The sequence below is a fragment of the Erithacus rubecula genome, assembly GCF_903797595.1.
Source record: "Erithacus rubecula genome assembly, chromosome: 9".
Taxonomy (NCBI): Eukaryota; Metazoa; Chordata; class Aves; order Passeriformes; family Muscicapidae; genus Erithacus; species Erithacus rubecula.
Genome location: NC_136660.1, coordinates 27,355,753 through 27,368,073, shown reverse-complemented (window position 1 = coordinate 27,368,073; position 12,321 = coordinate 27,355,753). Strand labels below are relative to the sequence as shown.

At 48.8% G+C, this 12,321-nt stretch overlaps 1 protein-coding gene across 4 annotated transcripts in view; it reads left to right on the top strand.

Moving 5' to 3' along the window:
* AFAP1L2 (actin filament associated protein 1 like 2) overlaps positions 1-8,801 on the top strand; it is a 64,167-nt gene extending 55,366 nt beyond the window's left edge. For all 4 annotated transcript variants that reach the window (XM_079312485.1, XM_079312484.1, XM_079312483.1 and 1 more), the window contains exons 10-19: positions 122-226; positions 764-975; positions 2,615-2,760; positions 3,270-3,381; positions 4,041-4,277; positions 4,361-4,532; positions 4,749-4,916; positions 5,185-5,366; positions 5,968-6,096; positions 6,455-8,801. In XM_079312485.1, the coding sequence (XP_079168611.1) occupies positions 122-226; positions 764-975; positions 2,615-2,760; positions 3,270-3,381; positions 4,041-4,277; positions 4,361-4,532; positions 4,749-4,916; positions 5,185-5,366; positions 5,968-6,096; positions 6,455-6,481 (1,490 nt within the window). In that variant the 3' untranslated portion in view covers positions 6,482-8,801. The remainder of the gene's footprint in view (positions 1-121; positions 227-763; positions 976-2,614; positions 2,761-3,269; positions 3,382-4,040; positions 4,278-4,360; positions 4,533-4,748; positions 4,917-5,184; positions 5,367-5,967; positions 6,097-6,454) is intronic.
* Positions 8,802-12,321: the final 3,520 nt, after the last annotated feature.

Sequence of the window (12,321 nt, the reverse complement as noted above, 5' to 3'; positions counted from 1 at the left end):
GTCCCTGAGTGGCAGGTTTGCCCTCTGCAAGGGATGTGTGTGAGAGGGGGCAGGAGCCCCAGCTGGGACAGCAGGCTGGGAGCTGGGAAAGCCACACAAGTGTCTTTTTCATTTCTGGTAGTTAAGAAGAAGGGCACAACTGGCCTGAAACTGAGCAACCTGATGAACCTCGGGAGGAAGAAGTCCAGCTCCATGGACAGTCCAGAGAGATCCCTGGAGACTTCAAGTAAGTGGCAGCATGAGCCCCTCTGCAGGATTTGTTTCAGGGCTAGATCTCAGTGTGCAGGGCAGGATGAGCACCAGGCATCATCCTCCTCAAAGGTGGCTGTGCCAGGTGTTCCTGCCAGTAAATCCATTCAGATTGTGGTGCCTCTGGCTCTCAGGGTGCTCCAACAAGAAGGGTGGGTAATACCAGACAGGCACACACAGGGCATTTGTGCTGCCCAGGGTGTGGGAGCCTGCAGGGAGTTCTGAGGGTCAGCTTGTATTTACCACCTGGGACCAACTGTGTCCAACCATCTGCAGCCAGCTTGCTGCTCTAAACCTATCCTAATTTGCAAGGGTCTAATTTTCAAGATTTTTACCCTTTTCACTCTGTTTTGTATGGATAGGACAGCTTGTCTTTGTGCTTTTGTTCTTTATTGGTGCCTGTGGCTTTGCATTGTGTGGTGATCTCATAACTTACCCATTAGAAATCCCCAGGCACACAAATTAATATGGATTAAATGTAAAATGTGTCTAAGTAAGATGTGCTTGCCTTCAGGTTACCTGAATGTGCTGGTGAACAGCCAGTGGAAGTCACGGTGGTGCCAGATAAAAGATGGGCACCTCCATTTCTACCAGGACAAGAACAGAAGCAAACTGGCCCAGCAGCCCCTGAGTCTGGCAGGCTGTGAAATCATCCCAGAGCCCAGCCCTGACCATCTCTACTCCTTCCGCATCCTGCACAACGGGGAGGAGCGGCTTGTGTTGGAGGTAGAGTGAGAAAGCTCTGCTTAAAGTCATCAGCTTGGGTACCTCAGGAGGTCTAAATGCCAGTGAGTTCCTCCAGAGGAGCCTCAGTCCAACAAAGCAGAACCTGCAGAGCAGGATTGGGTTCATCTGCCTGTGGTCCCACCTCGCTGGTAATCCAGCTGGGTCTGATGCTGGCACCTCCAGAGGGACCTTCATCTTAGGCACTTACCTTAGGGTGGGATGTGGGGTCCTCTGGACATTCCCCTTTCTCTCCCCTGACTGCAGGATGACCTTGGATATTTAAGTTCTGTGGAGGGCATTGCAGATGGTCAGTGGTAGATGAGCAGAATGCCACTTTAGGGATTTAAGGCTGTGGTTAGGAGGAACAAAAAACTTCATCTTTTGACAACAGAGCCGCAAAGCCATGGGTCACACATCCCAAGCAAGCCTATCACAGATCTGCCCCTGAAAGTGCAAGTGAATTCATCTCCATCTGTTACTTTCCTTTGCCTACATCCAGGACTGTTTATCTCTAATCTTACTTCTCTCTGACGACAGCATGATTATAGTAGGAGGTGGACAATGTGAGCAATTTCCTGTATTTTTCCAGTGGGTGGAATATTTATAGCTAAACAACTGACTTCGAGGGCATGCCATGAAATTGGAAGATATTTTTGTTTAGTTTCTGATTCAGGATATGTCTGTATCTAAGAAATTTTGCCCAGTTACAGATGTGAAGAAGAGGTGCTAAGAAAATTTACATTTTGTGAATGGAAGAATCTGTATTTTGTTGGGATGTCAGACTCAATGTCAGACTCAATGTACGGAATGGCTGGCTGGCTGGCAGCCTTCCCAGGGACTGAAGTCTCTGCTAAATAAAACAGACTGAAAGCTTAAAATATACTTTCCAGTTAGGAAAGTGTATATATATATACTCACTTGCCCTGAATTTTACTTTGTGGTTAGTGCTCTGACTCCTCAAATCAATGCAAAAAGTGGCTGCACCAGCCAACTTCTTGCTTCAGGTGGAGTCCTTTGCACTGGGAGGTACATTTGGCTATTTGCTAGAGCTGACTTCATGGCACAGAATTTAACTCTTCATGTTGCAAAATGTCACTGCAGCTGCAAATTGGGTACTGACAATGTTAAAGCAATGGACTCTGATGCTTTAAACTCTTCCCTTCTCCTCTCCCCTCTGCAAAGAGCCATGGAAGGGGTTTGTGCTCTGGCAGCAGGACCTGCAGGCTCGGGTCTCCTTGTCTCTGTTTTGGCAATCCCATTGCTGCACTCTGCTGGTGCAAAATAAAACCCACACACTTTCCTCACCCAAAGCTGCTCCCTGCCATCATCCCAGAGACTTCTCTTACTCTTGTAGACAGCCAAGTTGATCAACACTGAAAGGAAAATGCAGGCTAACTTTAGGAAGGAGCAGAGCAAAGAGCTGTATTTATGTAGCTGCCAAATTTATGAATCAGTCCACACAGAGAGCTGTACTTTTAACGTGGCCTCAGGTTTGTTTTAAATACCCAGCAGTTCATCTTTGCCTTGGAAGCCCAGAGGATTGCCAGCATGCTTCCCTACCCAATCAAAGCCAGCATCAGCCCAGTGGGTGCAGAGAAAGCACTGCTGCAACCTGTGCTGTGTGTCTGATCACCTGCAGGCAAAGTCCTCAGAGGAGATGGGTCACTGGCTGGGCCTCCTGTTGTCGGAGTCAGGCTCAAAAGCAGACCCAGAGGAATTCACCTACGACTACGTGGATGCTGACAGGGTCTCCTGCATCGTGAGCGCTGCCAAGAATTCCTTCTTGTATGTCACTGCTCATGGGCTGGGGCTGCATGGGGAAAGGGAGAAAGCAAGGGGCTCTCCCCTTGTGGGAGGTTTGTGCCATGGAAATAGGTGATAAATTCACAGCTGCAGCTCAGTCACTATTTTTTGGGACAGGAGAGCACTTCCTGTCCCTCCAGGGTGCACCTGGCATGAACTGCAGCTTGCCTGGGTGTCTGTTGCAGAAGCAGGCTGGGCTCTCAGCCCTCCAGTCCATCGTGCCACTGGGGCAGGGTCACTGTGCTGCTCTGGCTGAGGGCTGGGCGAGAAAGGAAGGAGCTGAGGGGAGATACAGCCCCACTCTGGTGGGTGCTGCTCAAGGGGCAGCAGCAGCAGTGACCACTCTGCTTTGTGTGGCTCTGCCTTCTCCTCTGCTGCACCTGGCTGCCCAGACCTCAGGACTGCTGTTCTCAGGTGTCAAAAATGCAGCCCTGCAGAGCCATGCAGCAAATCCAGCCCCCCTGATGGGATGTCCTGCTGCCTATTCACAGCCTGATGCAGAGGAAATACTCTGAGCCCAATGCCTACATTGACAACCTGCCCAAGGGCAGGCTGCAGCAGGATGAGCTCTACGACGACGTGGATCTGCCAGACCTGCCTGTGGTAAGACACCTGCCCTGCTGCAGGGAGCCCTGGGGGGACCATGCCAAACATCTGGCCATGGGGAGTCTCCAGCAGTGAAAGGAGAGGGTTTCCCAGCATTGCTGCAGTGGATTCCCAAGCCCTGGGGAAATTCTGGCCTTTGCAATAGAGCAGAATCAAGTGGTGGAGAGGAGTTGCAAAAGGAGTGGGAGAGGGGTTTCTAGAAAGGAATTGTAGAGGTCCTCAGGCAGCTGGGATAAAATTCCAGTTTTCATCAGTGAACAGCATTGATTATTTGGTGATAGTGGATTTTTTGGAGCCTAGGCTTTCAAAACTCCTCTTTAGCCTCTAAGAGCAAGTCCTGTGTGAAAGGGAATGGGTCATGCTGGGAATGGGACTGTTACCTCAGGAAAAGCAAAAAATGTGGCATGGCTTGCTGGATGTACAACAGTGTGATATCCCTGCATGGGCTGCTGCTACCATCAGAGAGACCTATTGAAGGAAAACAGGAGGGGCCTTCCCTTCAGTACTTCAAAAAGCCCACTGGGGAATGACTCTGAGACTGGCATTTTAGTTCCTCTGAGATTTTTGGAAAATACTCCAGATTGCCTGAGATAGTGCTGCTCTGCAGTGAGATGTTTCTTGTACATCTAGTTGCAGCAGATTGGTCTCTTTTGCAGGAAGAAACACCCAAGAATGAGAGCAAATTGGAGGGAGACCAAGACAGAGTGTATCTGGATCTCACCCCAGTGAAGTCCTTACTGCACTGTGCTGGCAAGATGTCCTGCCAGTCTTCACCTCTCAGCTCACCATCTCTAGAAAGGGCTGCCAAGGCTGCCCCAGAGAGCACAGCTGAGACAGCCCCTGTGGCTAAAGAAGCTGAGCCCTGTACTAAGGCAGCAGAGACCTCGGAGCAGGTACTGTCCAAACCATGATGCCAGGCTTAATCACTGAGCCAGTTCCCTACACCTCATCATCCCACCTCATTTCTCCTTTCCAGAAACAGCCAGAGAAGCCAGAGCCTGAGGAGGCTCTGCCACAGGTGCCTGCTGTCAAAATGCAGAGCCAGCAGCAGAGCACTGCCTTCCCCCAAGTGGCCCCCGAGGTGCCAGCAGGGACAGTTCCCGTGGGCAGTCCCCAGCCTGCACACCGGCCCAAGATGCCCCTGCCAGGTGAGTGTGCTGCTCAGGTGGCCCAAAGGTGCTTAAAGAGAGGTGGTGCCCTGTGATTTCGATTTGCCTCTGCTCTGCAGCAGTCTGTGTGCTCACTCTAGTGGTTGGTGACTTTTCAGACCTTCCCTTGTTTTCTTTTCAAGCACCTGAAAAGGTTTTCTCCCTCCTGCTTTTTTTCCCCCAACTGAGCTTGTTGTTGGTGGGCTGTGTTTGCAGCAACAGCAGTGGAAACCAAGCTGGGCAAGAACAGGACAGAGGCAGAGGTGAAACGGTTCACAGAGGAGAAGGAACGGCTGGAGAAGGAGAAGGAGGAGATCCGAGCTCAGCTCACCCAGCTGCGCAAGGAGAGGCGGGAGCTGAAGGAAATGCTGGGCGGGAGCACAGGTACAGCAGGGCAAGGTGGGATGTGTGGAAATGAGCCAAGGTGGGGCTGTGGAAAGAGGGGCAATGAACTTGACCCTCCTGGGACCAGAAAAGTGGGGGAAACTGGTGCTCTGTGCCAAACCACATAACCCAGATTGCACTAGAGCAAGAGCCAGAGTCCCTCTTGGGGTAAAACACAAGGAAAATGTGCAGGACATGCCCTGATCCCTGCTCCCCTCAGGAGCTCCCCAGGTCCCCAGCAGGTGCCAAGATTCCTCTCCCCTCACAGACAAGAGCCTGGAGCAGAGGCTGAAGGAGATAGATGAAGAATGCAAAAGGAAGGAAAGTCAGAGGGTGGACCTGGAGCTGAGCCTGGTGGAGGTGAAAGAGAACCTGAAGAAGGCAGAGTCTGGCCCAGTGACTCTGGGCACAGCAGTGGACACCACACACCTGGAGAACACAGCCCCTCGGGTATGTGGGGCACCCCTGAGATGCACAGCAGCCTTCTGGCAGCTAGGCAGTCACAGTCTCAGCCTGCTTAAAAATGTAATCATTAATAACAGCATCATTAGTGTAATGTGCAATCTTGTGTAAGTATATAGCTTATATTTATGTATTAATTATTAACTATAGTGTATATATATAAGGGAATAATAATACAATGAAGTAACAGCAATAAGGGGAAGTGGAAGGTGGATGGGGCTCAGGTGAGTGGTTGTATTTTCCTGTGGGACCTTGAGCAGCACCCTCCAGAGCCATGCAGGTCTGGACTCAGCTCCTTCTGCACTTGGCCGAGCTAAGGGATGGTTTTTGCAGGAGGAGATTCAGGCATCTAAACTCCCTCTTGGGAAGTTGTTTCCCATGAAATGGAGATCTCCACCACCTGCACCCTGTTCTTTAGTTCTAGAGTCCTCAGAACCAAAACACACCACAAACTGCCATGGTGTTTTTTTGAAAATGGTATGTCACTGAAAAAATGCACCTCCTTGTTAATGGACTGTGACTAGGAGACGGTGGGAACAGGCAGAAATCTCTCTCAGTAGTCTGTAGTCATAAATGATTTTTATTGTAGGTTCAGGCAAAAAGTGCCAGTGCAGCAAACAGTGCAGAGAACTCACCAGTCAATTCAGCCACGGCTTTAAAAAACCGGCCTTTATCTGTTATGGTCACGGGGAAGGGAACAGTCCTACAGAAAGCTAAGGTAAGCTACAGCAGAAAAATCCATCTGGGACAGCCACTGCTTTTCCCTTCTGGCAGTGGAGCAAGCTGGCTGTGCTGGGATGGAGTTGTGGGGGGCTCTCATGTCTGGGAAATACCCTTGACCAACACAATTCAGAGCACTTCATTCTGGTTTTCCTCCAGTCTTTGCACCTGTGTTTGCCTTGCCTACAATTTAAATGAATAAATATATGCATTGTTTATAACTTAAAGATATCCCTGACCCATCCTGCAGCCAAAACCACTTGGGGACCAGATGCTCACGTTGATCCCGTGCACATTATGGCTGCTGTGGCTCACCTGATTTGCATTTGGACTAATTTGCCTTTATTCCTTGGCAGGAATGGGAGAAGAAGGGAGCTAGTTAGAAGCACACTGTTCAGAGATGGACTAAAGACTCGAATTGCCCACGCATGGCCCAGGGGATTCAACCATCTGTCGGTGGAGGTTGGGTGTTCAGCACCACCCCACACCAAGTGCCTCCTCCACAGCACACCCACGGCTCTGACACAGCACTGGAGTCAACAGCTGCTGATACCAGTCATCCCAAATGAACTTGTTCTTTCCAGGCAAATCCCAATCATGTAGCTAAAACAATAACAGTCAGTGGCAATCCTTCCATCAAAGTCCTAACCCAGCTGATGTAAACAAGAATGTTACTGTAAATAGGGGTGTTTTGTGTATTTCTACTCTGAAGGTTTATCAATGAGTTATTAAGGTTTCTATATTAGTGGCTGTAGTGGATTCAGAAGGGACCTCTACTATTCCTCAGCCTGGTGAGTTTGTACTTGTCCTGATAAATTTGAGTCAACTAAAGTCTCACCTGTCTTGCTGCCAGTCATCACTCAGCTGTATTTCATCCAGCCTCCAGTCCAGGACTATCCCCACAATGAGCAATGCTTCAAACATGCATGAGAAGCAGCCTGTCCCAGGGTATTTTTAATCAGTGTCCTGGTGCATTCCAGCATCTCCTGCCAGCTGCAGCTTTGCTAGAATATTGAGCTGCTCACCTTCCCATGCTGTAAGCTGTGTTACAGACTGGAGGCACCAAGAGCTCTGGGCAAAGATCTGCCAGGCAGATTCAGTTAACTTTCTTGAAATTCTTACTTTACCTGAGGGGTTTGTTCTGGGAAAAAAAAAAAAAAAAAAAAAAAAAAAAAAAAAAAAAAAAAAAAAAGGAAAAAAAGTAATGTTGAAGGGCTTGCTCATCTGTTTCATAGGAAGGCTGGATCCCAGTGTATCCTTCAGGCTTGTTGCCTTTTCCCAGGAGAAGGAGGATAAAGCACCCCCCATGCTCCTGCCCCAGCTGTGGTGGGTGGTGTCTGATCCTCACAGAGCTGCATCTGAAGCCATCCCTGTGCCCCTGTGTCCTCCACACTGGAGGGCTGAGCAGCCTGCCCTGCAGTAAGGTACACTGCCAGGCTCTGTGAGCTGCTGGCCATCTTGGTGCTGTCACCCTGATTTCCTGATCATTAATACTGCCTTTGGGCCCTGGCAGTATGGCCCACAAAGCCCACCCCTCTCTCTCTCCCCCTGCTTTCTAATGAAAGATGTTATATGTTTGGAACTGCTAAACTTAGAGAAATTGAATTTTGAAGGGTGGTAGTGGGTTGGCAGAAATCTATGCAGTCCTCCCTTCCCTGTAACATGCTGACATGTCTGATGGCCTGGAGAACCTTTTCCTGACTCCTATGATGGTCCTTCAGAGCCCAGGTTCAGTAACTGGGTTGACTGGATGGGCTGGACATGTTTTCCAACCCTACAAAGTTAAAGCAGCACCAGTTCCCAGGATGGGTTGTCCCTGGGCTCCTGTGGCTACACCAAAGCTGAGGTAAAGGCAGACAGGAAAAATGTTGTACCTTCCTCACCCTTGAAAATATTTGACAGGCCTGAAACCACCTCTGAAGGGCTGTTCTTTCTTCACACAAAGGTCAAACAGTGGGATGCCCAGGGCTGTGACATCCAGAGCTGCTGGTGTCATTGGGGTGAGTGAGAATGTCCTCACAAGGGTTCTGGGCTTTCTTGCCCCCACCACAGAGCCAGGGTCAACAGAACACTTGGTCAGGGGATCTTGGAAGCAAGAAAGGTGGCTGTGCTCCCATGTTTTTTTACTCTTTAGTTTCCACTGTGATGGAGATAGAGGAATTGGCAATTCAGATGGAGGAATTGGTAATTCAGCCCTCAGGAGCCTCAGCTGTCAGGTTGTCCCTGTGCAAGGTTTTGCACATAGGAAAAAATCATGCAAATAAACTGCTGGCTCTTCTGGTTCAGGACTCTGGGGACTTCCTCCTCCAGAGCACAGAAGGCCACAGACTCCATGAAACTTTTGTTTTGGCCCATAATGAGCTGGCAAGAGCCCCTCTCCATACCCTAAACACCCGTGTAGTACCACACCCTCACCTACAGCCATGTCACCCTCCAGAAGTTGTCCAGACATTTCACAGTGGTACTGAGACAGCATGGCCAAGAGCAGCTCTGCTTTCCCCTCCAGGCTCCTGCTGGGATGTCTCCCTGAGGGAATGGTAAACACAGGCCAGTCCTGGACAGCACACTTTCCCCAAACAAGAAATGTTAAACAATGTCTCTGTGTCCCCATTGTTTTCCTAACTCAAGGCATTTCCTTTGTTGTAACTGTGACCTATAAAGTGGCGCTTTAGAGGGTTTTATAATAAAATGTTGAGTATGTTACCAGTGTTTTTCCTCACTAATGGGGCCTATCCCTGCTCTCCTTTCCAATAGATTTCAAGTACATCAAATCCCCAGTACCATTAGTTACTACAAATCCTTAGCTATGCAGTCTACAACTGCAGTGAACTGTAGCTTAAATAGTAGTGATTTCACTGTCAAGCAAAACAATTTTCAGACATCTAACCCACTGAAAAATAGCAGTAACCCTGACAATTCACATGAATAAATGTAAGATTCCTGTCTGTATCTCTGCAGCAGTCCCCTTGCACAGAACCAGCAATGAAAAACCTTCCACTATCTTCCTCTGGCCACTAGATAGCAACTGTGTGCAGGCTTACTGCCTGCTGCAGTCTGAGAGAAAACCAGGATGGGCTTCGGCTGGAAAGGAAGGAAAAAAGTTGTTAAAGAAAACAGTTGAGGCTTTCACAGAACAGACACCAAAACAGACACATCTGTGAAACATCTCTTGCTGGCTCCACTCCCACAGAAAGCTTGGGGAGGCACTGGAGCTACAAATTCCTGGGCAAGGTCCCACTCCCTGCCCTCTCCTAGCTCAGCCCTTGACACAAACCTGCCAATGAGCTCCTTAGTGTCCTGACAGCCCCTGAGCCCAGGAATCCCAAAATAGCTCCATCTGGGGGGGGCTGGTTCTGTGCACTGAATGGACAGCAGCAGCAGCAGTTGCTTTTGTCCTTCCCCAGCATCACAGCTGCTCTAGAACCCCTGTATCAGCTGCAGCTGATAAAGTTCCTGCTTTGTTCATCATTCCAGTGCACTCCTCACCTGTGCACACTGCAGCAAGGCCACTATGGGGCCCAAACAGAATTCCATATTCTGGAGGGAAATCTGCTACAAACCATTTTCCTTAGTGAGTGTCTTAAGTACCTCCACATTTCTTGCTTTGGATACACAGAAGAACCCCAAAAAATCACCTGGGTCTTCTTGATTAGCACACCAAGGTTGCTAGTGGGCTTGTTGGTTTGCCAGTAAGACAGAAGTGACAGATTTTAAAGGAAAAAGAAAACAAAACTACCTCTTATCAGTGGAGATGTTGGCCTGAATGTTTATGTAAGATGTCTCAGGTATGAATCAAATTAATTTACTTCTACTGCAGAGTGAGATAACAGTGGGTTTTGAAGCTGAAGAAGCCAGCTGGCCTTACAGGGAGCATCAGCAGTCCTCCTGCAGGCTGCCCTTGGCTTCTGCTATGCAGGGAGAATGGCACAGAGGGATCAAACCCAGTTCCCTGCTGCAGCCTTTACAGTACAGGTGCCATCCAACACTGACTTGCCACAAACAGGCATGGTTTTGCTTGCTGAGGGAATGTAAGACTTAAAGGGGGTGAAAATAATGGCACTTACTTAAATCCCATTTCTTTAAAAGAGAAACAGGCTCTCTGCTGGAATCAGCACATGGCCAAAGCTCACCCAGCAATCCTCCAGAGTGAGAGTAATTCACAGCTCCTTTAGTAACAGCATCCCAGACACTGATGACAAGCTGGCACAGACATCATCCTCTGAGCTCCTCTGATGCCAGACAGGATTAATGCTGGCTGTGCAGGGACCCCACCTCCTCATTTGCCTGTGCCAGCCTCAAACATTGACCCAGCCTTAAGGGAATGAGCTCCCATCAGGTAAAGTCTCATTAAATATTTCTGATTTAATGAAGGAAAGTCTTTGAGGATGAATTTAATAAGGGATCATGTCAGAGACCCAAGCCACTTACCTACTTTTTTTTTTTTTTAATAGAAATTTACAAGAGAAAGGACCTAGAAATTAGCTAGGAACTTCAAGTCAGATTTTTAAAAATAAAAAAAAAACAGCTCCAAAAAAATGCTCTGCAGTGTCCTGCTTGCCTGTGGGATCAGCAGGTCTCTCCAAGACCATCCCATATATCCTAATTATCAGGCTGGCTTTTCCCATCTCCTCCCAATGCCCCATGACCTTCTTACCTTGCAAAGTGCTTTGTCTCATACAAAGGAGAGCTGGTGGTTGCTGCTGCTGCCAGAGAAGTCTGAGCATCTATCCAGGCACCAGGAATCAGCTGCTTTCAGGAGGAATGCCAGGAGGAAGGTCACAGTCACAGCACATGTAGATCCCTGACATGTGGGGATCCCTGGGGCACTCTGGGCACTGAAACCTCAGCCTGGTGTACTCAGAGCCCAAAAACTGGGTTTAGAAACAGCTTTTCCTGAGCTACTTCATGAGTTTCTAATCTCTCACATCATCTCTACTTGACAAATTGATGCACAGAGATAGATAAATCCTGTCCAGCATTAAAATGTTGCCTCCTGCATGAGATTTTGCAGTCTGTGCTTCCTGAATCACACAGAGACATTTGTATACCTGTGGTGCTTAAAACAGGATGATAAAAATGCAGTTTCCCCAGCTCAGGAGCCAGGCAAGCCTGCTTTGTCCCTCATACAGCCCAGTCATGCTAAAAACATACTTAATATCTGTGCATTAAAGAACTCACAGAGACTACACCACATCACATTATCCACAAGAAAAAGTGCTCAGCAGCAGCACTGTACAAAGTGTCCTGCACTCAGCACAAGGAAAAGGCTTTCAGCACCTGTGGAAGGCCAGGAAGGCATGCCCCAGGCAATGTAAATACTCTGCTGTTTGAGGGTGGGCTGATCTCACAGAGGACAGATGCCTGTGAGGAGTGAGCTGATGATGCTGTCAGCAAAGGATGGCAGAGAAACCCCCAGGGAGCTGCAAACCCAGCAGGGTGACAAGAGAGGTCTCTCAGCCCCTTCACACAAATGAGGATGCACAGGGAGGTCAGGGAGACTTTTGGGAGCAGTCTGGCTGGATTCCAGCCAGCTCCACTTCTGCACCAGAGCATGAACCACATCTTTGGTGAGAGTCTGATCAAGCCCATTCTCCCCACGTGAAGAGAGGACTGACAGGTTAACAGCAGAGGCAATGCTGAGTTACAGCCATGCCCAAGTAACATTAATAGATTCATTTCCCTTTGTATCCCAAATGTCAGCCCTTCAACTAAGCCTCTATTCTGCTGTGCCTTAGGACACAGACAATCTACCACAGAGACAGTGAAAGAAAGCAGAATTTCCTTTCTCTCCCAGCCTGGTTTCTCCCACAAGGCATGACAGTGCTTCTCCTGTCTCAGTGCCAGCTTTCATCCCTGAGAGTGCTTTCAGACCATTCTTCTTTTGACAACAAACCTGCTGAGCAATTTGTGTCTCTCTTTGTCCATCTAATGTTACTATTCAAACATGGGACCAGGACATCTGGGTGAAGTGATTTTCCTTCTGCTGGGAACAATAGACACTATTCTCATTTGCACTGGCAGTCACAGTTAATATCTCTGCCTTGGCTCTCTGCAGACCTGGTTGTGCTCTCCTGAGGTGACAGACACCATGGGAAAGTCAGCAGACAACAACCCAACACTGGGAACCGTGGGCTTTGGGGGAGCAATTGTGTAAATTTTACAGGTTTGTGGGCAAATTGATCTAGTGATAAGGTGAGGCTGATGCTCCAAAGGATGCAGGCAT